Source organism: Talaromyces atroroseus (genome assembly GCF_001907595.1).
Source record: "Talaromyces atroroseus strain IBT 11181 chromosome Unknown scaffold_3, whole genome shotgun sequence".
Classification (NCBI taxonomy): Eukaryota; Fungi; Ascomycota; class Eurotiomycetes; order Eurotiales; family Trichocomaceae; genus Talaromyces; species Talaromyces atroroseus.
Window position 1 is genome coordinate 2,497,854 of NW_017971435.1, and position 24,720 is coordinate 2,522,573.

The 24,720-nt window shown below is 49.8% G+C and overlaps 8 protein-coding genes across 8 annotated transcripts, besides 1 other annotated feature; 4 read left to right on the plus strand and 4 right to left on the minus strand.

Moving 5' to 3' along the window:
- The first annotated feature begins 140 nt into the window (after window positions 1-140).
- Window positions 141-218: a repeat region (Identified by RepeatMasker using a combination of RepBase library and repeat library created with RepeatScout).
- A 1,272-nt stretch (window positions 219-1,490) lies between these two features.
- Window positions 1,491-5,269, minus strand: UA08_03900 (hypothetical protein; the record flags this gene model as incomplete). Its single annotated transcript, XM_020266251.1, has 2 exons — window positions 1,491-4,952; window positions 5,018-5,269. 2 exons carry the CDS (start codon window positions 5,267-5,269, stop codon window positions 1,491-1,493), a joined length of 3,714 nt encoding a protein of 1,237 aa, XP_020121682.1.
- Window positions 5,270-6,216: 947 nt separating this feature from the next.
- On the plus strand, window positions 6,217-7,241 carry UA08_03901 (hypothetical protein; the record flags this gene model as incomplete). Its single annotated transcript, XM_020266252.1, has 4 exons — window positions 6,217-6,587; window positions 6,648-6,660; window positions 6,721-7,101; window positions 7,155-7,241. The coding sequence occupies 4 exons, from the start codon at window positions 6,217-6,219 to the stop codon at window positions 7,239-7,241; spliced, it is 852 nt and encodes a 283-aa protein (XP_020121681.1).
- A 552-nt stretch (window positions 7,242-7,793) lies between these two features.
- Window positions 7,794-8,277, minus strand: UA08_03902 (hypothetical protein; the record flags this gene model as incomplete). Its single annotated transcript, XM_020266253.1, has 2 exons — window positions 7,794-7,950; window positions 8,108-8,277. The coding sequence occupies 2 exons, from the start codon at window positions 8,275-8,277 to the stop codon at window positions 7,794-7,796; spliced, it is 327 nt and encodes a 108-aa protein (XP_020121680.1).
- A 1,946-nt stretch (window positions 8,278-10,223) lies between these two features.
- Window positions 10,224-12,628, minus strand: UA08_03903 (hypothetical protein; the record flags this gene model as incomplete). The annotated part of the gene is made up of 2 exons (XM_020266255.1): window positions 10,224-10,960; window positions 11,014-12,628. 2 exons carry the CDS (start codon window positions 12,626-12,628, stop codon window positions 10,224-10,226), a joined length of 2,352 nt encoding a protein of 783 aa, XP_020121679.1.
- Window positions 12,629-13,767: 1,139 nt separating this feature from the next.
- On the plus strand, window positions 13,768-15,135 carry UA08_03904 (hypothetical protein; the record flags this gene model as incomplete). Its single annotated transcript, XM_020266256.1, has 1 exon — window positions 13,768-15,135. The coding sequence occupies one exon, from the start codon at window positions 13,768-13,770 to the stop codon at window positions 15,133-15,135; it is 1,368 nt and encodes a 455-aa protein (XP_020121678.1).
- Window positions 15,136-18,923: 3,788 nt separating this feature from the next.
- On the plus strand, window positions 18,924-20,942 carry UA08_03905 (hypothetical protein; the record flags this gene model as incomplete). Its single annotated transcript, XM_020266257.1, has 1 exon — window positions 18,924-20,942. The coding sequence occupies one exon, from the start codon at window positions 18,924-18,926 to the stop codon at window positions 20,940-20,942; it is 2,019 nt and encodes a 672-aa protein (XP_020121103.1).
- Window positions 20,943-21,674: 732 nt separating this feature from the next.
- On the plus strand, window positions 21,675-22,749 carry UA08_03906 (hypothetical protein; the record flags this gene model as incomplete). The annotated part of the gene is made up of 2 exons (XM_020266258.1): window positions 21,675-22,155; window positions 22,283-22,749. 2 exons carry the CDS (start codon window positions 21,675-21,677, stop codon window positions 22,747-22,749), a joined length of 948 nt encoding a protein of 315 aa, XP_020121101.1.
- A 90-nt stretch (window positions 22,750-22,839) lies between these two features.
- On the minus strand, window positions 22,840-24,046 carry UA08_03907 (hypothetical protein; the record flags this gene model as incomplete). Its single annotated transcript, XM_020266259.1, has 2 exons — window positions 22,840-23,393; window positions 23,461-24,046. The coding sequence occupies 2 exons, from the start codon at window positions 24,044-24,046 to the stop codon at window positions 22,840-22,842; spliced, it is 1,140 nt and encodes a 379-aa protein (XP_020121677.1).
- Between the last annotated feature and the right edge of the window lie 674 nt (window positions 24,047-24,720).

The following is a 24,720-nucleotide window of genomic DNA, read 5'->3' on the forward strand; positions in this document are numbered from 1 at the left end:
GGCAGAATATAAGAATTGCTCTCCGTAATCGGCGCGCAAGGGCATTATCATTGTATGAATACCAATATTGAGCATCCATAGGGTAGGCAACGAGAATCCTCACCTTGTCAATCTACCTCTTGACAGCGGAGAATTACGCCTAAAAGGCACCATTTATACGATTACCAGAGAAAAAAGCCCCATAAGGGAACCGTTTTTGGTGGCCTAATGGTCAAAATACGCTGTTATCTCTTTAGATGACAACAAGGAAACTCCTTGCAATATTTCTACCACACCGACCTACTCAGCGACTAGCCCTAGCCACGGGAATCGATGGACGCGAACGCATGGCTTCAAGCTTTGCTCCCGCTGGTAGCGGACGAAGTGAGAAGTAGACATCCCCGCCGCTAGCGAGGAAATTCGTGGCGCGCTGCAGAGAATCATTACGAATCATAGAGGCAATGCGAGAGCTAATGAATCTCCTGGAAAGAGCGAATGTCGACCACGTTCTTCCTCAGAGACCGAACGACATGAGCCAGGACCTGAAGAGATTGCTCTACGAGGCGAACATTGAGAACAATGCGATCATCCTGTGGAAGCAGAAGTAGGAACAAGCGACTAGCCCTAGCCATGGAGACAGCACGCGATGTAGAAGTCACTCCTAGGGAACCCATTTGAACATACAAATCAACCAGACTGCCGCTGGAGAAATGATGAACACGTCATCGAACTGTGCAACGCAATTATTTGAAAAAAAAAGGTACCAAGAAGGTACAAGCTATGGCGCATTCCTTCAAGAGCCGCCTCCAAGCATGGAAGCTCTTTGCCAAAGGGGACAAGCCATTAAGTTCCTCCTGTGTCGTAGTGGAGGACTCCTTTTCGAGGTGAATGGCTTTGAAGGCATTGCTCTAAAACTTCCCTTGCGCGAATTTGGACTAGGAACACCGTACCGTGATCGGACAGTAAATGCTCAATCTGCTGGAAGCGTGGTTCAAACAGTTGCTGATCTGCCTCTGGAAGCTCTGTGATTTCAACAGGATATGGAGGGGGATTCGGTATGGCGGATGATCTGTAGGCATTTGTTCGATATAGGTATGCCTCGAGTGTCATCTCGCCATCAGCCTCGTCAGGAATCTCAACTCCTCACGAAAGCCCCGCCGTGAGCGCGCGCGTGAGGGCTGAAGCCATGAAGCGAAGACGTTCTCCATAATAAATATAGCTGAATTAGGATGGATGTCTAAGTGACAGCTAGATATCAGTCACTGTAAACCTTTATATTGCAGTTGATTCTATGAAGTAGAAATCGGCATTAACGCATAAAGATCGGGGATTCAATAGTGAATCGTGGGTCAAGACCCTTGTCAACTCAACCAAAAAAAAAAAAAAAAAAAAAAAAAAAAGGGAAAAAAAAGGAAAAAGAAAAACCACTATCATAAATATATACACACATTCCATGCACAACTACCTATGTACAGTATACACGCGCCGTTAAAAAGAGCAATCGGTTAAACTTAAGCAGTGTAATTCTTAGCGGCATTTCGTTTCTTCGCATCCTCAAGCGCCTTCCGGAGCCGCTCTTGCTGCTCTGTCTCCGCCGACAGGCGTAGAGGTCCTGGCATTAGGCCATCGACGATATGGCGGTCTTCGTTCGTCTCGTCGAGAACACTCGGCGAGCGTGAGCGCGAGCGTGATTGCGACTGTGATTCTGGTCGCAATTGGGCGGCAGTGGTGTTGGTCGTCAGCGATGCTGGGCGTCGCCATGGCCCTGGGCCAACACCTGGCTCCTTGTTCATCGCACTCAAGATTTGATCGACTTTGCTAGATATTTCGGCCGGCGCTTTTTTTATGCTCTCCAATTTCGAGCTGTGGTCTTCTTGGATTTTATCATCCTCTTTCTTCTTCTCATCTTCGAGTCGACGGAATACTTCAGGATCCGAGTTTGCATACTGGGCTTCAGCGACAGAGACTTTATAATCAGCTTCATTCAATAGGGTGTCTGCCTCCTTGAAACTCGTCAACATCGACTCGGCATCTTCTGCAAGGAACTTGGTAAGAGCAGATATTGAACGCAGTAATAACTCCTTATCAGCCTCTGACAGAGAACTGCGCTCCACCATCCCCACGTCCAGCTTCCTCATTTTCGCTGCCGTGTCATCAAGAACTCTCTGATGATTACCCAAAGCGTGGAGAATAGCCCCATCAAAGACATCCGTTAATTTGTTCGCGCGTTCATCCCGGTCTTTGGCAGCTTCGACAACATTCTGCTTTTCCATTTTCTCGAAATCAGCGTCTAATTTCTTCAAAGCACGAGAATCTCCCAAGAAAACAAGCGGTCTCCGCTCTGCCCTTTTCCGATGATGTTCGCGATTTAGCCCAAGATCGAGCCGTTTCTGATACCGAGCTTCCAGCTTATTCGACAGCGTATTTATAGTCTTCATCGTGCGCGATATCTGATATTTAGAATTGCTGTTTGAATGAATCTTGTCATGACTAAGCTCGTCCAGCGCCCTTTGGTGTAGCGCTTTGAGTTCCACAATCTCCTCCTTAAGGCGTATATCAACAGGATTATAGACTTTTCGAATAAAATTATCGAGCTCCTTCCTTTCCTCTGCTAGCTGAGTCCGGGCTTCGCCTTGCCGAAACTGCTCCTCGAGCGGATTGATATCAGCATAGCCGATTTCCTTCTCATTGAAGAGAGAGTCAATATGTGCCTCTGATACTTCTTGACGTGCCACACGATCCCTTTCTAACTTTTCGCGTCGATCCCTCGCAGCTAATTCCCAGGTCTCTGTGGTAACGTAAATATACCTGAAATCATCGGAATAAACATCCATCTTCTTTCTTATGTTACTAATCTCAACACTTTCTTCTAACGTCGGGAACGGATCCGGGATAAGAGCTCCAAGTTCTTCAAACCCGGATTCTGATCCAACGAGTTCATTTTTCCCTCGGTAAGAAACGCTCTTCTCTCGAATAATCCCCAGAAATGTTTCATCTGTTTGAATGCTTCCCGTCGATTTTGGTAGACCCGTTGGACCTTGGTCTGCCGGAGTTTGCAACAAGGGCGCTGCAGACATGGCACGCCCACTTTCAGCAGATGCTTGGCGCAAGGCTGAGTATGCTTGATAGCCTGGTTGAGCGACACTCAGAGTTTCCGATCCGCGTTGAGGGCCTTCCGTATATCGAAAAGGTGTATAGGCAGGTTGCGGAGGTTCTGGCACCAAAGGGGTCAGTGCTGCGGCTGTCGTTGAACTGGTCGTGGAGGCCGGTGGTACTGATGTGGATCTTCCAATCGAGGATACATCCTGACCAGTCATCGCGTTGCTGGGTGCATGGCTAGATGTTTCACCGCCAACAGAATTGGTACCAAGACCTTGAGGATTTGATGACAACCGACGAAGGTCTTCCTGCTTCTTGGCCAAAGCCTGTGCTGGCAGTTTTTTGTTGAGTATTGGCCGTCCACCAGGGCTGTACGGAACGTCGTCAGGATCCTCCGAGTCGTCTCCAGTCTCTCTTGAATGGGGAGCACCATCTTCTGACTCAACAGGAATGTGATCGTCGGACAAAGGCGGGAGACGCATGTCTTTCATCTCTTCAAGATATTTCTTAAGCTGATTGGCAGTAGCTACAAGGTCTTCGCTCGACTTTCTAGTGTCTAATGGAACAGTGCTGCTGGCTTGTTTTGTTTCCTTGTCGGCACTTTCCACATTGTATAGTACCTCGCGTAGCCTAGTCTCTTTTGCGACAAACCCGGTAAAAATTTTGTGCTTTTCCTCTTCTGACTCTGCAACCGCCTCCTTTCGCAACATTGTCACGTAGCGAAATAAAGATGACTTTGACCATGGGTCGAGATCATCATAGGGGTCCAGTATCTTGACCTGTGACGGAATCGCGTCGTTAGTAGTAACAGGTGTTGAAACTCTGCTGGTCACCTGCTCGATCTGTCCCGTGTGTTTCTCCAAGTTGCTGCCTGGGTTGTCCTCTATTGGAGGCCCCGTAGCTGCAGGATTTGCCGTCGCTGCGGCCGGAGAAGCAGGTTTTGCTAACATTGAAGCAGGGCTTGGCGGATACGTCTCACTTTGTGCTTTGGTAATAGGCGATACAGGGTGTTGATTCCAAGCTTTGATAACACCATCGATACTTTCAGATCGATCCTCCGGTGATATAAGACTGACTTGAGAGTGAGTGCTATTATTCCTAGGAGGATAAGTCTGCGTCTGATCTAGAGAGCTTGGACTCATTGCCTGGGAAGACACAGGGGTATGACGCTGAGGAGAATTATAGATTGGTGGCTCCTGTAGCGGCGGTGGTGGCGTTGCTGCTGCTGAATTACTCTGTGCCATGGGTTGTCCGGGGGCTGGCTTTTTCCGATACAACTCTAAATCATCCACATCACCAGGCGTAGAGTTAAGGTGTTCCCAATCTGAGACACCGCCGTGGCCGAGTATTGATGCCCCCGTTGTATAATTACTGGGTTGTGAGGTCCATTGCGTGCCAACACTCGAAGCAGTAGCCGGAGGTGCCGGCGGAGCGCTTGACATTGGAACAGCCGGTGGTGGGCTGCCGGTGGAATAGAAAGGCGTCTGTTGGTAGTTTGTTTGCGCCTGATCATGAATCACGGGTTCATATATGTGACTCTGGGGCTGGGGCTGGGGCTGTGGTTGTGGAGAGGGATCATAATTATGCGTTGGAGGATGGTGGGAGTATTGAGGTCCATAGTTCTGCTGAGATGACTGCCATTGCTGCGCGTACCCGTTAATCTCGTTCTGATAAGCCGCTGGCAGAGGTGGTTTTGGGGGAGGTTGCGGTGGACTTTGAGCAGGTTGCGTGTTGTAAGTTGTATTATATTCCTGTGTGTTGTAAGTATTGCTGTAGTCCCACGACGTTGCGTTAGGTGTCGGGTTCGATGTGGAAGTTGGACGCGGAGGCGGCGGAGGCGGCGGAGACGCAGAATACAGATCGGGATTGCGAGGCTTAGAAACAATCAATCATGTCAGTGGTAGTTGTTCAGACAATTCGATCGCAAAAAGAGTCATACCGGGATTGGAGGGGGCGGCGGCGGCTCCTGTGCCATGTGCTGGTTGTACCGTACCCCCCAACTACTTGTATCTGCATTAGGGGTAGAACCGACAGGTGGTGGCGGCGAGGTTGTTTGAGAATAAGGATTTATAGGTCCGTATGTGTTCGGGTTGTATGTAGAGGCTGGCGTAGAGTGATGCGACTGCCACTCAGGCTGAGGCGGATTCTGATAACCCCCCGCATAATGCGGAGGAGGCTGAGAGCCATACATGTCGCGGCCAAAGGCGATAGAATATGTCCTTTTATGATCGATTCCTTTTGAAGGTTATGCGCCTGGAAGTGGCCAGATAAGCATAAGTGCGCTCAGAATGTTTGCTTTAGAGCGAACCCCTCGCGCTTCACGTGGTGGATTCTTGGTGCCTGATTAAGCTCCGCGATGCAGTCTATATTCAAAGCGGCAAGGAGAACATTAGAAGCCGCTAAAAGAAGACCAAGACAGAACAAAAGGGCGTCTCCTCGTCTCCTTCAAGCGCTCACCGACAAGGCAGAAAACACTCGAGGTTGAGGTTGAGGTTGAGCTTGGAGGAGCAGAAGGAAAGCGCAACTATTGCGGTCTTTCCCCTTTGGGCTAGTCGGTCTCCACCGTCCACGCATGACTGCATAAAACATCGAACTATTTTATACTGAGTAGCCATACAATGTCCGTTCTGCAGATATCGCTGTTGTCCAGGTCCCATGCAAGATATATCTGTTCCCACGGCATCCAGACAAGGAGGCCTGGAGGTGGCCGCGATGATGAGTCTTGGCTCGTCAGCACTCTGACGTCGGAAAGAGAATGCAGGCGCTTGCGAACGAGCATTGAAATTCCAGGGGTTTGTGTCCAACTACAGAAGCACAATCGACCAAGAAGAGAGTAGAAGCCTGAAGAAGACTGGAAGTATCCTATTGGTACATGTAGCTCGAAGGGCGCGAGCGAATCGCCGTGATTACTAATCTCGCTGCTATTATCTCGTTCTGCATTTTTTTCTGTTCCGGTTTTTCCTTTTTTCCTCTCTGGTTTCCAGATCAGTCGAGGTACTGCAGGCATCGCAGGTATAGAAGTGATGGCGACCACAAATAAAACCACTGCAATTGAACTCCAACCCCAATAATGTCGCGAGGACTACGGCCGCGGCTGCCAGCAACACCTACTCCGCAGCGCGCGAGGACGATGTAATAATGCAAGCATCGCTCGTGGCAGACTCCGAGGTGCCCGATGGCGGGTATGGATGGGTTGTCATCTTTGCGTCTGCAGTCATCACTTTCTGGTTCGTGGGCACAACCTACTGCTGGGGTGTATTCCAAGCAGCCCTTGTCCAAGAGGGCGTTTCCTCTGCCTCGACATTGGCTTTTGTGGGCTCCCTGACTACGGCTTGTATTTCATTTATGGCGGTGTTCAATGCGAAAGCCATACGAAAACTGGGCCCGAGACTTTGCGGAATGCTGGGTATCTCTCTGTCCGGCTTGGGTGAAGTGATGGCGGGATTCGCGACAACGAATGTCGTGGGGTTGTTCATGACTATTGGGGTGGTGATGGGTCTTGGAACTAGGTATGTGACATCTGACTGAAGGAAATGTAGGCAGTATCAACTAACCTTGTTATGTGTCAGTTTGCTATTCATGGTAAGTCTTCCGTTAAGCACCAAAATGACGATTATCTAAACCGGGGGCATCACATCACAGGTCGTATCCACTATGCCCGCTCAATATTTCAAGGCGAAGCGAGGGATCGCCAACGGCATTGTATATGCCGGTGGTGGCATTCGCGGTGCCGTGATCAGCTTTGCAACAAACGGTCTTTTGCAGGCCCTCGGCATAGCATGGACATTCCGCGTCCTAGGGTTCATTACGTGGGCTACAGGTTTACCAGCTGCATATCTCATCAAGGCACGCGTCCCAATACGGCCAACTTCGTTCGTTGAATGGCGCCTGTTTTGCGACTACCGATTTGTGCTTATTTTCCTCGGAGGAGCGCTGGCTACGTTTCCGCTCTTCGTGCCCCCGTTCTTCCTGCCTCTCTACGTAGAATCGCTTCATATGACTTCTAGCGTCGGAGCCGGCCTTGTAGCTGCATTCAATTTCTCGTCGGCTGTTGGACGCCTACTCTGTGGTTTCAGCTGCGACAAAATTGGAGCCTTGAACACTGTGTTCTCATCCTTGATGCTGAGCGCTCTAAGCGCATTGGTGCTGTGGCCGGTCTCTAACCCTTTGGGGCCCTTGATCGTTTTTGTAAATTATCAACGGCATGGCTAATGGCGGGTTTTTTGCTACCATGCCGACGGTCGTGGGTAATGTGTTTGGCTCGGCGAGGGTGTCTGTTGCCATGGGCATGATGGTAACGGGCTGGGGCGGCGGCTATCTCTTGGTATGTAGCAGCATCTTTCCCCCTTATGCTTGTATATTGCCATGCAATAACTGAATTTATAATCCTACATCTAGGGCGCCCCCATTGCGGGCTACTTGCTAAATGCCAGCGGAGGCGAAAAGGCAGGAGTCGATGCGTTCCATCCTGCAATCTACTATGCCGGATCAATGGCACTGGGCTCAGCGAGTATGATGCTGATGGCGCGCTTGGGGATTAGCCGGAAAATAATGCGAAGAATCTAGAGGCTCTCCATCGTGAAGAGAGTGTTGTAGTCATTATCTAGCATGAGCTTATTGAGATCTTGTGAATTGCATCATTAGACCTCCTCCCAATCAACATCATCATAGTCATAATCAGACCCCTGCTTCTTTTTAGAAAGATAGCTGGGGTTTCACTTTTCCATGTCCAGAACCTCCCCGCTCTCCAGCAGATTCGGAATAGCATATCTCACCGAAACCAAAGCCCTCGAGGTATCGACCCATTTCTCCTGTTCTTTGATCGACGCATGCCCTTCCGGATCAGCCTGCATGCTCGCCATAGCCTGGGGACTAGGCATCGAGTACTCGATGAAACAGTCGAAGTCAGCGTGGGGTTGGTCTTGCTCATGGCCTCCTTCAGCGGTTCATTGAGGGAAGCTGGCGTGACAAAGTAGTTCCCAGGGCATTTATTAGTGAGTACGTGTTTTTCATTCGCTTGTTCTCGTACAAAGTACTCAAAAGCGTGTATGAGAGTACTCTGTGCTTCTTGAAGACGGGCATGGCAATCGGGAGATGCGCTTCGACAATCCACTTCATGAACTCCTCGTGCGTGAGATGTGGCTGGCGATAGTGGGTGACGGTGTATTTGAGACGCTGGCCCTCTCGCTGCTCAGCCATGTTGCTGCGGTTGTTTCGTGGAGGCATGTAACAGAGTAGAGTTATGGTGGTGAATGTAGAATGGAATTGTTTAAGAGATGTTGGAGAAGTCAAGAGGGAAGGCGTCGTTTTATATCACTCAGGCAGCAGTTGTGCTACGTATCTACCTTGGTATAACAAAGGGACCCCCGTTAACCGACCCAGGCAATGGGAGAATGCGAGCATTCTCGAGTATTCTCAGCTGAACTTGTGCCTGTGTCAATGCTGCATGTGAATCCATTGTATAGAAAAATATTCTCCGTGGTGGGGGGTCAATATGCTTATTCTGTAAGTCAGTCGGCCTGTCTGCTACACGACGTCGCTTCCTAGCCCTAACTTCCCAGCTACCAAACAAGCTATCAGAGGACTCTTGGAATTGGCACTACAAGAAAAGAGACTAAGAATCAATGAATAACTAGCTAAGTATGCGTTGCACAAGGCATAGCAAACAATCTTTAAAGCCCAAGGAGCAGCTCTAGCTCTGCTATAGCTGAACATCACGAATCTTCTCGTACTCAGGCAGAGCCCATTTCACCATCCACTCAGACTTGAGAAGCTGCTGGGCAGAAGAACGACCCTCTAGCCGGAAGCAAAGCATCTCGCTCACTAGATTCAAACGGCGGCATCCCCTCTTTTATGCGCGGTTGCTGCACGCTTGTTTCAAAGCGGTCTTCCCATGACTGATTGTGATACTGGTATTGGGGTCGCTCAATTGCTTTACCGTGCTTAGTGAACTTGTCCCACCATTCAGTTGGCAACGGGCCCAGTGCATTGATCTGCTGCCAAGTCATGTCATCTTCGTTCGTGAGCAGGCCTTCGAATAGTGATCGTTGCGCAACAAGGTTCCACAGAGTGCAGCCCAGTGTCCAGATATCAGATGGGAAAGTAAGGGGATTAGTTGGCTCGAATCGAGCCTCTGGAGGGCGGATGAGAAGAGGCGTATGGGACTCGAATTTATCATCTTGCGCAGGGCGTATGTTTCACCAAAGTCAGAGAGTAGGATTTTGGCTTCTGATAGTGTAACCTTTTCACTTGCTTTCCCAAGCCAGATAGGTAGGATACCATGTTGTGGAACTCCGGGCGGAAGCTCTTGGCCATCCAATCGATTGACTGGCTCAAGCACCGGATCTTCATATCATTCGTATAACTGTTCAGTGGACAACTGATCGAAGCCATGAGACTTTTGGAGGAGAAGAATATTTCCACAATGAAGATCACCATGGACAAATCCTTGCGAATGCATATATTGAATCGCAATCACGAGCTGCGCCGCGAATGCTCGGGCCACGTCAAGCTGGAAAAGACTGATCCATGATCCATTTTTTGCATCAGAGAGACTCATTCTTGCTGGTCTAGTCACCAGGCAGACGTGGTTGCCATTCGGGCCTTGAATAGTGAACCGATCCCATATTGAAGGAATCATAGTTCTGCCTATGTCTAGGCCCGAGGTTACCTGTTAAGAATTCAATTTCCCCAGTCTGGAAAGCACGTCTATCTCAAGTCGGCTTGCATCTGCCGTACACACTTTGACTGCAACGTATCTGTTAGATTTCTCGTCGCGGGCTAGCCAGATGGTTGAGTATGTCCCATGGCCGAGCTTGTGTAGTAACAATCACATATATATTTTATCCTGGCCCAATCCCTCCCTCTCTCTCTCAGATATAAGCAGTCGCTTCGAGTTCTAGATCGGTTCCCAATGCCAATTCTTTCACAGTATCAGCCTTGGGCCAGTAGTTACGGTGAATGGGCTTGCTGGGCTCTTTGTAGCAGATCCGTTACGTTGGACTTGGCATTGGTGGGAGCCAACGCCAAACCCTGCCTCGAGGGAACCAGAGTTTCTTGAAAGTCGTGGTGGTTGGAGAAAGGCCGTTTGTTGCTGCCGCTCCTCAAACAGTCGCAGAATACTCCGAGCATATGTTACGTGCTAATCAAGTCTTGCGGCGCCCGGCCATGCTTGTATCTGGCGCATTGAGATCCTCAGCCGCAATCATCGGAACCAAAAGTGTTTGTGGGCTTTTGACTTTGATGTGTTGGTTAGCCCACGCTTTTTGTCTTTGAATGTTACTCTGAGCAAAAGAGATTGCTTGTAAAAATTCGCCATCCCATGCCGCCTGACTTGCCGGTAATAGTGCAGTAAGATGCCCTTCCACGTATGTGAGGTATATGTCAAGTGATTGTAGAGCTACCAGCGCTTCATATGGGTCAGTGGCTTCATCAACCGCTGGGAAAATGGCATCTTTCAAACGCTGTACAACCGACCGACCATAATGACGACTTTCATGATATTTGTCGATCACCGGTTCAAAATGCTGCAGGATATCCCGTGTAATACGACACATCACTTGCAGACCAGCCTGTACCTCCAAGTCATGGACCATGCGGGGAATAAGATTGTTGTAAATATCAAGCAGTACTTCCAAACTCTCATGTGTTGCTCCAATCCACAATTCCAGGCGTCGCACCAGCACAGGCTCCTCGCCACGGTCTGATTTGCTAGTTTCCGGTGGCCGTTCGGCCCATTTCTTTTCCTTTTTAACTCTCTTGACGGCGGTGGTCTGTTCTTCTTGAGCATGATTATTTTGTTCGTCCTCCTTTTGGACGCACTTCTCAATGCAAACAGCCCCAGATTTGAATGAGGGCTGTTTCGATACTGGATCCCATTGTTCTTGAACCCCTTAGCATTCAGCTGATAATCTCACACAGTCAATGGAAGCTTACCAATAGTCAGTTCGTTCGCTGCACGTGCTCGATCATCTCTGGCATCGAAGTATCCAAAATGGAACGGAATAAATACGTGGCCCTCATTAATATTCCCAATTGAAGCGGGCAATTCAACAGACCCACGTCGTGATCGCACAATGACCATTTCTCCTTCGGTAAGATGAAGGGCGTGCGCATCCGCGGTTGAAACCTGAAGAATAGGCTCCGGGTATGCATCCTGCAATTTTCGAGAGCGACCCGTCTTGGTGCGTGTGTGAAAATGGTACACATTCCGGCCGGTTGTTAGTCGTAAAGGGAATTGATTGTCCGGTTCTTCAAACGGTATTTTGTAATGAGCTGCCTTCAAAATAGCTCGACCAGCAGGGTTTATGGCCTGATATTGTGCTTTCGTATATGGCGCCCCAGATTCGAGATCATGGCCAAAGCTTTCGCAATAATCGGTGTCTGTGAAGAATTTGCCGTCATCAAACAGCCGTTCCTTGCCCTGAGGATATTCCTTGGTGCAAGGCCACTGAATCCCAGATCCCCCAGTTAACTTTTCGTACGTCATCTCGCTGCAGTCTAACGGCCGGCCATATGACATTTCCTTCCATGCATCAAACACTTCTTCCGGTTTGGTAAAAGTGATCAGCGGGTGGCCATGCTTATCCCGGAAATCCATACGACTCGCGAAGTCTAGCCAGATATCCAAGTCTGCCCTTGCCTCACCTGGCGGTTCAACGGCCTTTTTAGACAGATGCACTGTGCGATCGACGTTTGTGAAGCAACCCGTTTTCTCGCCCCATTGCGCAGCGGGGAGAACCACGTCGGATATCGCAGCCGTTTCGGTGAGAAAAATATCCTGAGTGACGACGAATAAATCAGGCTTGGTCAGTAACTCCCGGACCTTATGGAGGTGCGGCAGGCTGACGAGCGGGTTAGTGCCTGAGATCCAGAACATTTGGATTGAGCCCTCCGCAACATATTTTAGCATGTTCTCTATGTGTGTTGGCTGGTTCCAATGGGGTAGCTTAATGTAATCGATGTTCCAGATGTCTGCAATTTCTTGCATGTGACTGGAATTCTGGAAGTTCCGGAATCCAGGATATTCTCCATCACAGCCTGTTTCACGGTTATTCTGCGCTGTGGGTTGCCCATTCATCTGAAGGATTCCACTGCCGGGCCTGCCAATCAGCCCACGCATTAAGTTGATATTGTTGATCTGGCACGCCGCTGCAGTAGCCTGGTTTGACTGATACACACCCTGTAAAGCGGTAGACAGGAGGCTAGATGTAGTCCCCAGAATCTCAGCAGCCTTTTGGAGCTGTGTTTCCGGAACTCCGGTGATTTCTTCAACACGTTGAGGTGTATATTTGTCTACAACTCTCTGGAGGCTTTCTAGCCCAACAACGTGCTTTGACAAATACTCCATATTGATCCAACCATTCTTGATCAGCAAGTGCTGCAGGCCATTAAGCAATGCGACATTAGTGCCGACCTTGGGCGAAAGGTGCACTGTCGCCCTCATTGCTGTGTCTGACTTTCTGGGATCGATGACGATCAGTTTCGGCGGACGAGGTCCCTCCAGTCGATCTAACACGCGAGACCACAAGACAGTCTGGGTATGAGCCATGTTGTGCCTACCATGAAGAGGCAGTCTGTGTAGTCGATATCGCCGTATGATCCTGGTTGTCCGTCACTGCCAAAGGCCCGCATGCAGGTTGCAGCTGTTGCGGTGCATAGACGAGTATTGCCGTCCCTGGTTTGGGAGTTAGTTTCCAGAGTCTATATGAAAAGGTTTAATGCCCCGCACATGTGAAGCGTATTCAAGCCGGCCTTGCCAATCATTGCGAGGACATAATAATCCTCCAGAAATAGTTGCCCGGACGTATAGAACCCAATACCATGGTTGGTCAACCGGGAACGGACTTCACGAGTCTGACGCACGATCAAGGACATAGCTTCATCCCACGAGGCACGTTGAAGCTCGCCATCACGACGAATCAACGGGTATTTGAGACGATCGCGATGATTGATCGAGGACCATCTTCCTCATAAGTAAGCACAGCATGAATCATCGCAGCCTCTCAAGGCTTACCCATGCAGGCCCTTTGGCCCTAGCCTTCCTTTATTCACTCTATCTGATACACGGCCCCGTACACCAACGACTTTGCCATTCTTCACCCCAATATCCAGTCCACAACCATTACTGGCCTTTCAGTCAGCCAAGTCTCCATGTAATATAATTTGGCCACCTATCACGGTAACTTGCCTACAAAGCACGCAAGCACTCTGGACCCATTCTTCCGGGGTTTCGACGGTACGTATATCACACCGAGTCGGCCATTGATGCTTATATGGTGTGCGAGCACCCCAGATGTCCTTGATGGAGTCACGAGACTCGTACTCCAGGGAGTCCATCCTCGTCTTATTTCCTGACGGTTCGCTTCGTACATCAATATCACACTATCCGCCGTTTATTGTAGGGTTTAGGAATGCCTTAATACAACCTTGGGATAGACGCATTTTGAAACTCAGGAAAATTGCTGCGTAGAATTGACGTACGTCAGCCTGTTGCTTCCCGAAGCGGAAGAAGGAAACTCACATGATGTCACTCTCACAATCTCGAACTGGAGAGCTCGAGGGAACTTGATAAAAAGTGCTCTAATACTTTGAATCGAACAATTTAGGTCTGCCGCAGAATTATTTATTTCGTTCTTGGGCTCGGTTACGCGTTCACGACCTTTGAGTATCGAAAGTGATGAAGCAAGTATGGCTATAACTTACTCCGAGGCTATCGATATAATTCACAACGAAGCAGCCCAGCACCGCAGGATCTTTCAATTAGCCTCTGAGACTGTCCCCCTATCAAGAGCGGTTAACCGCATAACACGAGATCGACACTGCTCGTCCGAGCGTACTCCGCGATGGGATACATCGGCCATGGATGGCTTCGCCGTTAGCTCGACCACCATACAAACAGCTTCCAGAGAGGCGCCAGTAGTTTGCCGTATCAAAGAAACGATCGCAGCTGGGGATGTAGGAGTGACTGTTACAGCAGGCGACGACCAGCCAGTGTGTGCGGAGATAATGACTGGGGCGCGTTTTCCGGCGATTTCGCGCGGCGAGCCATTCAATTGCTGCGTACCGAGAGAAGATACGGTAGTACTGGATAACGCAGCAGGTTCAGAAGAACGAGTGGTACATATTCTGAAGCCGGCTAGGGCAAACCAGCACAGGCGTCTCGCTGGCGAGGACTTCCAGCCTGGCGACACTATTATTGAAGCACACACCGTTATTAAGCCAAATCATATCATGGCACTTGCGTCCATACCCTGTACCTCAGTGGACGTTCTTAAACAGCCTCGTATTGCTGTTTTCTCGACAGGCTCGGAGCTACTAACACCATCTTGCGACGTCGATCCAAACTACCAACTGGTTGCGGACACAAACGGCCCGTATATAAGCACAGCATTGGATCGACTAGGTTGTGAAGTAGACTTTCTGGGTATTATCCCAGACAACGCTGCTGTTGCAGCAGACAAGATCTCTTATCACCTGATGCAGCAACGTTATGACATGGTAATCACAACTGGCGCAGTGTCAGCTGGCAAATTTGACTTCATCCCGAAAGCACTTGAATACCTTGGTGCACAGGTCTTGTTTCACAAAGTCGCTATGAGGCCAGGTCATCCTGTGCTCTTCGCCAAGTTTATCCCAGAGAGAGGAATGAGGCAGCAGCCCTCACCAACGCCCTTTTTTGGCTTACCTGGAAACCCTATAGCGGCTGCAGCATGTTTGCATTTCCTAGTACGTCCTTATCTCAGAACCCTCCTGCTGCAAGATCCTGAGGAACCGTTGCTGGCAGTGGTAGAAACAGATCCCAACGAGGACCAGTATCAGTCCATAAATGAATATAACAACCACAAGGTGATTGCGAGTTTCAAACCAGATAAAGACATCTTCTATCCTGGTACAAGGCTTCAAATATCACATAGAAGTGTTTCTGTACAGATAGTTCGAGATTACAGCTCCGCAAAAATCCGCCCTTTTCTTAGGGCTGATTGCTGGGTACATATTCCTAGAGGCAAGGAGAGCTTGTACGCCGGAGACCAGGTCCATGTCTACCCAATGAGATAAATGAGTAATATTTTTTTCTCGCTCATCGTTATTGGGCTTGGTAGAGGTTCTCATATATAGCCAATGCCTCCTGCCACTCTTCCGTTGTATTCGCGTTCAACAGCTGGACATCGTTCTCCGGTTTAATGATCTTTGCATCACAAATTTCATCCACAACAGACCGTGGACCACAGCGTCCCAATTTCACGTTCTCCTCTAATACCTGGAGTGCTTCCGGCGACCATACCGCAAGTAATGGCTCAAGCCAACCCTCCTTATTCCGGTAACATGTGAGTGGAGTATCCCTGCACCCTGATAATAAGGGTCGCAACGTGTCAGCTGTAATAAGCGGAAAGTCGCACGGCACGACTAGCCATCTGCATGCAGAATTCTCATGATAGGCTGCTAACAGTCCCGTGGCTGGACCTATATCCGTTGATGACGTCGGATTAGTAGTGGGATGTTTATCGTCATAGAGAAGATTGACAGCGACCTCTACTGGCACAGGTCTCGTTCCAGTTTGCATTGCATTCTCGTTTCGCAGAGATATGTAAACTGTGTCGAGATTGGGACATGCCTCCTTGATAACCCTGATGAGATACTGATACATTGGTAGTCCACTCGGATGCTGTAAAAGGTCCTTGGGCGATCCCATGCGTGATGACTGGTCGCCAGCCAGTATGAGCATCTGTATACTCATCATGCTCGGCTCTTACGTATGAATCAGCGTATGTCGAAAATTTGTCGATGTGAAGACTTCTGGACCTGTTGACGACGGTGTCAATATGACATCACGCTCGTAGAAACTTTAGATATTTCCCGAATGAACGCTTCGCTCTGGATGTATCTTGTTCTGATTCATGTTTGTGATATAGAGGATGTGAGCGACGCCCTGAGACTCCTTAGAATGGTGCTGGCAGGATGATATGAGCGAGAAATAGTGGGCAATTGCAATTGCGGGCAACTCATACTCTATCCCAGCTAAACCAATCAACGTGCATGGCTTTTGCGGGCCGTGCCCCGCTAGTTCGCCAACTTAATTATGTAAGACATGCCCCTGTTGAGGAGAGCTCGCTAGCTGGACTGCTAGTAAGTAAGCTATCACCTACGAGCAAATCTAGCTTCACTCAGTAGCCGGCTGAGATAGAAAATACTCACAGCTCCTCAGCTGGTCGACCAGTTAGTCACCGAGACATGCTGGCTATATTAGTTAGTGTTCTTGAGCTGACAAGGGTGGTTGAGGTCGTAACTAGCTAGCCAGACACTACCGCCGCACCCAGGAACGAGAGGCAAACCTCGGGGAGGGCTGTGTTCGACGCTGCCACAGCGAAAAAGTACGAAGGAATGCTCGAGAGAAAATGGACGGGCATCGCGCGCTTACAGAAAAAGGTCTTCTCAGATCCTGTGTCCTGCCCCCTATTATTATCGGACACGATGAGCTTTACAGATAATGGACCTTGAGTCAAGAAATGCGGCACTTCAGTCAAAACTCAATAATCTAACACCTATATCCCATGTAAAGCGCAGCCAAGACCCGGGTCTGCTCTCTATTCACGAGCTTCACACCGAGATAGGATGATGAACTGCATCGCTTTCACCCAATATTCTCTTCTACTGCCTCCGGCGCCGACGATTACACAATCGTGGTGAGCTTGAATGGACACTCAAGGGCCATAGGAAACTAGTCCGGGGGATGAACTACGGTGGTCCACGGGATAATATTCTTCTGGTGTCCTGTAGCGCCGTCCACTCTATGTCATCTGGGAATCTGCTTCTAAGTGCAGGTAGAGAGAGACATAAGAATATAGGAGGTCGCCATTGGTTACTGCGTTAGACAATAAATGGCCATACCGACTGAGTGCGGGACATTTGTCCTTCGTTAAGGTGGGGTTTCTTCTCTCTTCTGGGCATGGACTTGTTTTTCATCCCGGGGCTAAATATCTTCTTTCAGTATCGGAAGACAAACCTTTAAGATGCTGGGACCTGGTTAAAGGCGATGCAAACGAGAACGACATCGAGATACGCTGTGTTGTTGTGACAAGGAGTTGGGATTGAACGCTCAAGGTCTTCGTCGGCTAGATCGAAGGCCAATTTTGACAGCAACATTTGGTTTATTATAGCCAATGACGAGAGGAGTGCAAGGGACAGGTCTCATCCCTCCCCCTTAGTAGACATGTCTGATGTTTCATAGATGCTTAGCTCTTTTCATGTGTGATACCAATCATACTTCTGCTGGCCCGTGATTTCCGAATCGCCATCTACGGAAATCGATTTTTATCTACCCATGGATAGATTGGATTTAATCCCTCGGCAACAGACAACTACCCAGGAACAAGGGCACTACTAATGCATGCTTTGCCACGTCGTGACCTGATTTTATACAGTTTTCGAATAGTCGACGGTAGAGTGTGACTGCCTTAGGCCAACAGAGCGCCGCAGGAGGCTGTTGTAATTTGACTTACGGTGTACGTACGGCGTAATACAGGTAATATTACCGAAAGATAGATAAGAGAGACCTGAGTGGCGGCAACGTTTCCCGTGGCCGAGCGTACGGTAGCACTCCTAGTGTATGGCATCTGTAACTTACCTACTAGTAAACAAATACACAGCGTAGGCTAACTATACCAGTCACCAGCCACCGAGTGCCAAGCACAGTCTGCTGCAATACTAGTGCAGAAATATTGTGTGACTCGAACCCTCCCAGCCTCATTGCTTTCTTCAATTGCAGCCATCTGGTGACATGCAGAGGATCTATCATAAAAACGAGAAGCAGACAATGTACTCCGTAGTGTTAAATACGAAGCGCGAACTTGCTTTACGGTTCTGTAATTACCGGGTCCTCCACAAGCCAACAACCACGTTTTCCTGCTGCCGCCAAGCCTCTCCGGTCGTGGTTACCTTCAATGACCTCGACTCTAACCTTCGTCAGCGTAACCTACTTCGTTTCTTACTTGCCTTGTATGTTTTCTTCTGCTGCTCTTGAGTCTTTATCGCCGAGCAAAGCCGGGCACTCAGTCCTCTTTCTCTCTCTTTTTTACCTCTTCGCCAATCCTGTTTCCCAAGCGACTCCATCGCTATTGTTGCCACTGCCCGCTCGCGCGCGCTCCGACTTGCCTGCTTTTCGCCTCCCGCTCGCTGCCTTGACGACGACGCCGCCCTGGATTGTTCAAGGTTTTAACTACCTGACTTATAGTTAGTTGGCCTTCGTATTATTAATATTTCCTATTCCTATTGTTCTTCGCCTTACTAGCCGGCGTTCGTTGCCACTGCCCGTCGCAGGCCGCTTTTCTTCAGCATCTCGCTCCCCCAGCATAGCCAGCCAGCCGACGTCTCAACTTTCCATGGCCCCGTCCTGACTAGCAAGCGGAGACGGACCAAACCACCCTCGAATGCCATTGCGGACCAGCGAGCTCTCCTTCCGCAAGGCTGATCCCGACCTTGCTTCGCCCATTTATTCTTGTTTTGACCTGCGCCTCTTTCCTCCCCTCCCGAGCCCAGACTCGCAGAGCTGAAAATCCCCGTCTGTCAGCTTGCGCCACACTCGCTTCAGGAACACAGCAACGCCCGCCCCACGCGACGGTTCATGTACGTAACCAACTCAGTCCATCTCCTCCATCTCATTTCATCCGAGCGTTCTGAACTTTGTCGTCTTTCCCTACCTTCCATTCCGCTTGTCATTAGATGCACATCATAACTATTACTTGCCACTTTTCCCTTCGTCGCCTTGCCTTCTACTACCCGGCACGAACGACGTATCGCCTACCCGCAATTCACCGACAGAAGCCGGGTGTCCAGCCTTTGAAACTGACATGACTACCAGCCTGATAAGCGAAGCGCGTACAAACTCTTACCACTTATTTTCGCCGGGCAAGAAGACACACGGTGCCTTCATGGCTGGATCAATGCCAACCAGTGATCCAGTCGCGATATCGAACCCGCTACCTGCTCCGTCGTCGACTTCCATTCTCAGCGGTCCTTCAGATCAGATCTCATTTTTCAAACAGTCTTCGGCGAAACCCGACTCGCATCTAACCTCCATCGCTAGTGCTGGTCTGCGCACGTCTCCATCCCCCGGCTTTGAATCATCCGTTTCTACGTCCGCCCCGGGCATGGCCGGCTCGATCACAGCGGGTCTAACCGATCAACCGACTGAGTTGAGGAAAGATGAGGAATCACAGCACCAGGACAGTCCACGAGTAGCTCGAGAGGCCTTGGGTGTCACTATCGAAGCTTCCAAGGAAAATGAAGTAAGATTGCAAGATTCCTCGAATGCACTTAATGAGCCCGCCGAGACGCGCGCCCATCAAGTCCAAGTGTCCACCGATGACATGCAAGTGGATTCGCATCCCAGCCCGGGTATCCTAGCCGAGCACTCCGCTGCCTCTGGCGACCAGGCAGCAGGTCAAACGTCCTTGATGAACACCTCAACTGTAGCCAGCCCAGGCCCGATTGAAGAGACTACTTCTCAGGACGGCGACCGACCACGCCATCAGATTGATCATGTCGCCATATCAGACGATGCAAATAAAGCGTTTTCCTATCCGATGCCTGCAGCCAGTCCCCTAGACCCGCGTCGTGGGTTGAGCTTGCCGCATTCTGGATTCCACAAAGGAAGTCCTCGTTCTCCGTCGGCAAAGAAGCATCGGTGCCCGTATTGTTCAACAGAGTTTACACGCCACCACAATCTGAAAAGCCATCTTCTTACACATAGTCAAGAGAAGCCATATGTATGCCAGACTTGTCAATCCCGTTTCAGACGTTTACACGATTTGAAAAGACATACGAAGTTACACACGGGAGAACGGCCGCACATTTGTGATAAGTGTGGACGCAGATTTGCGCGAGGGGATGCTCTGGCTCGTCATAACAAAGGCCAAGGTGGCTGCGCCGGACGGCGGTCTAGTATGGGGAGTTACGTTGGCGAGGAAGATTTTGGGGATGCAGGCGCTGGAGCAGATGACACTATGGATGGCCTCATGTACACCGAACCGGAGCGCATGGACGAGGAAGAGGAACGCCGTCTCAGTATGCCAAGTATGCGCAAGCATAACGCATCTACCGAGCCTATGCCACGCGCACCAAGTGTATTCCAGCCTCGAGCACCAAGCACGTATCCTCCGATCGCTACCACTACGCAACCCCCATCTTCTTCTCGTAACCTTTTCCCACCTCCAACCAACCATGGCGGGGGGTCAAGCTCTTCTACATCCCCGATTTCTCAAAGTGGAACCATTACTTTCCCTGTAACTGCACATTCATCAACATCTACATCTTTTCCTGCTCCCAACATGACAGAAAGCCCTAAACCCTTGTCACCAAATACTCTCCCAGCACCACAAGTCAGCCATGGAGCGGACTCTAGTGGGATTCACACACACCAGCAACATCGACCTCATTCACCCGGCTTAAACCAGCAGTATCAACAATCGCATTTCAGGCATGGCCAGGGTGGATTGGGTCTCCCACCTCCGCAATTGCCGCCGCCACCGGGACTCGGAGCTCCTCCAGACTCGCGGTTTCTGCACAGCCAAGGATCGGTACAGAATGGCCCGCCGTCGACCTTGACTGCTAAGCATGGCAGTACTCACAGTCATTCAAGCAGTCTCGGTTTAACGTCACAAGCCAACGTTGAATCAGGACCTAGCGGTATACCTGAATCCAACGTTCAAGGTGATCAAAGTCGCGAGGACAAACTGTGGACATATATCCGAACTGTACACGAGGAACTAGGCGCTTTACGAGCAGAAGTAGCGGCGCTACGATCGCAGATTCAAAATCAAGGGACGAGCTCTGCGACACAAGCCCAATCAGGGGGTAGTGTGCGGTAGACTAGGCTTCTCCCTCTTTGGCTAAGGATCCAACTTTACACTGACGTTTATTATCTCATATGTCCGAGAACGTTGTCTTAACTATTTCCGAACTGTATTAATGTTATCATTCTGTTGTGCTTATTGATATTCCCTCTACTTTCGGAGATGCTCATTGATCATGATATGCATGCCAGGACGCGCGGCTTGGGCAGGCGTTACAATGCTATAATTGCAATAAATCTGTTCACCCATTTCCCTCCCCGTTTTGCATTGACAGTTTTCTTCACAAGCCCGATCTATGGATCTTTTCATTTCGTGTTTTATATGTGTGTCTTGGGATTCTACAAGGCGGCGTGTTGGCGTATCAAAATCATAGTATATCGTCCTTACTTTCTAGTTTTGGATCCAGTCAACAAGGTTGACTATCATCAAATATTATTCATCTTACCTTTTAGATTACATGCTTGAGACCGGCTAGATTCAGTCAAACGTGCAATCGAAGCATAAATTTCATTTAATTGTGCATAATGAATGACATTTCCGGTGTTTGCTAGCCGGTCACGTGCAACGACACGTTTGTTGTCTTAAAACGTCTTGAAACGCGACATGTCTGGAGCTAACAGTATGACGCTTTGAAGTAGGGCGTAAGGTTTTCCTTTACCCTCTAGAGCTGGCGGCAAGGAAATAATCAGTCATTATACTAGAGATACGGTGTCGTATCTAGTCGACTAGTTGATATTATAGGGAAATATGTCTACATCCTACTTGCGCCTTAATCCACTTCCATTCTCTTCTCTGCCTCCTCATCCGTCCCTCAACAACAACCGGCAAGAACGAGGGCAAGAAGACAGCCTCGGCCTCAAACAATTCCTAACATCCATTTTCAGCGAAGCCACAGCACTTATCTCATCTACCACAAACCCTCAGACTCAAACATTCAAACCAGACCGCAAACCACGCTCCTCAGCCCCGTCAACCGCCAAAGTCCAACTTCTCACTTCTTCATCTTCTTCCAGCGGCAGCAGCAATGACTACTGGGTCTGCCGCAAAAGCATCCATGCCGACAAGGCCCAAAAAGGGAGTGCTTCCTGGGCCGAGTTCGAGCATGGATTGAGAGAGAACCACTCCGAGAACGAGATGGATTATACGCCTAGCGTGGCTTCGGTAGAGCATTTGGTGCAGTGGCCCGTGATTGATTCTCTTGAAGAGTGGAAGGGAGTCGATATGCATGGTAAGTTTGTTTCTATTATTGTCCCACTCTTATACTAGATGATACCGATGGAGCTGTGTACTAAATTAACCCCGAAAATAAAATAACAAAAAAAAAGTGAATATGATTACGCATACCTTCAAACCAGCCGCTCTGATTTCACCCAGGACATTTATTTCACTTGTCATTTCTGCCTATGAGCCAGCTGCTACCGCTGATGCTGCTGCTAGTCCTGATAACAACAGCAATGAAACCCCCCTCCAAGGCTTCTATACGATTCAAATCCCGCTTTTGTTCAAGAAGGAGTCGCGGGATAATTTGCTGCCAGAATCTCTCAGAAGTAAAATCACATCTGCCGTGCCTAAGAATACCATTTTTGCGCATTATGCTAGTGTTGAGCGTGTCCGTTTGTTGCCTGCTGCTAGTACTACCACTGGAGAGAGCAGTGGTAGTGGCCAGCGCATTGAATGGATAATGGCGACTACGTCGGATGCGGGAGGCCTTATTCCGCAGTGGGTGCAGCGGAGTTGGACAATGGGCGGGGTGCCCAAGGCGGTTGTGGCTGATGTGGGACTGTTTCTGGGCTGGGTTGAGAGGAAGAGGTCTGATTCTTGATAACATGAATGTATTGTATATGCATACACAGAAGAAGATTCTACGGGTATCCTCTATCTAGCCACCGCTTTTAAACCAAGCAAAGTCATCTCACAAACAGCGCACCCCCGGACCAACACTACCCGTATCAAAAAGCTCGACTAGACCAGCTCCAAGGGCTTCCTCCAGAATCCAGCGGAAGCTCATCCCATTGAACCCCTTCCACTTCTTTGTGCGTCCCGGCAGTACGCCGCTAAATTCACCTCTGGCCCGCTTGGCGACGCTGAAACTTCGATTTGTCTCTACAGCGCCATCCCAGCGGTCACGCAAGAGATATAATGGCGCTTCGTGGTATTTGGACTGCTTCAGAAGCGTTAGTAGGTGGGAACGGGCGGCGCTCAATAGACGTAGGTACGGCCCGGTGTTGGGTAGAGAAAGGAAAAATGCTGGTGCTCGTGATTGCGGTGAGCCGTATCTATCATAGTCATTGGCATTGGCTGGTAGATAGGCACGTAAAGATGTGAGATTGACAGCGTCTTGGGATAGCGACGATGCTGTGACGAGAAACCCAGCTCGGACTAAAGCCACTGATTCCTCACGAGAAAAGACTAGTGAAGGTATGGCTGACGTGTTAGCCATGCTGTCGAGGATGTGCAAAAAACGATCTGTGGTTTGTCAGTCAAATTTGTGGTTATGAAGGAGAAGAAAAAAAGGGACTGCGCCGAAACTGACCTTTCAAGCTTTGCTCTAGCTCATTGCTAGTCTGGACCAAATTCTGCAAGTCACTTGCCAAAACTAGGCAATCGCCCAATCCAGCAGCATCGTTCCCTCTCCCGGGAACAATCAACCGCCGCAGCTGCCCGGTCTGAACAAGCGAAACGATCTCTCGTTCCACCTGGGTCGGAGCTTGCAACACTGTATGGACATGCGCAACGGAGACTAAGGGCGGCAGGGAGCGCCGCAGATTCAGCACCTCCGCAATACGAGTGCTGTTCATACCCGCGCGTGCCGGTAATTCTTCAAACATCGACTCCTTTGCGTGGTGCATGGCCTGCAAGACGCCGTCAAGCTTCATCGACTCGGTTAGATACTGCGAGCCACCCCGGTCGGGCAGTGGCTCCGCATCGCCACTATCCTCATCAACAGCCATCACCTCGCCGGCACCCGGCTGCAGCAGCTTTGCCTGTGCATTCCCGCGCGCTGACGGCTTGGCTCGCGCATGGCTGGCAAAGGGCGAAGCGCGGGTGCGCGTTGTACTTGTGGCTGATTTTCTCTTTTTGATGCCAGACACGGGGGCAGATGTAATGCGTAAGGGCATGGGTTTGGGGTCACTTTTGCATCTGGCGCCCTTCTGTGGATGTGGAATGAGTGCAAAGAAACTTGAAGGGTGGTTGAAACGGGGGAGAGACTCGGCCCTTTTGGCTGGGGTCACGTGGCGATAGCGCGATAACGCGATAAGGCTGAACAGGTTCGTTCACAGTGGGCGAATTGACTTTCAACTACGAAATCCTCTCGTCAGAATGCCTCCCAATAACTAAACTTAGTATGCAGAGGCATGCCTCTAGTTGTATGCCCGGGTTACTATCAAACTAGGCTGGCTAGCTGTGTGCCCGTGATTGGCGCAGACAGCCCGCCAATGAGACAAGGCCTTGCTGCACTCTACGAGACATTAACTGCAGGATAATACAACTGCGAGACGAAAATTACCTGGATGCGAGCCCTGCTACAGCTAATGATGGCGTAATCGAGTGGTTTGCATGGCTCGCTCAGTGCGGGTTTTCACATGACGTCGAAGCTGGCAGACAATTCCAGAAGCTCCACAATTTTTCCATGCTTAAACCAACTCAAGAGCGTCACTCACCTTCCTCAGCGCCCAACACCACCACCAGTGTGCATCGCCAGCCGACTCTACACAGCAAACTATTTTGCTTGCTCTGCTGCCTGTCTGTCGGATCGTTATGATCACAGAGCCACTGCCGGAAAGCAAGTGCC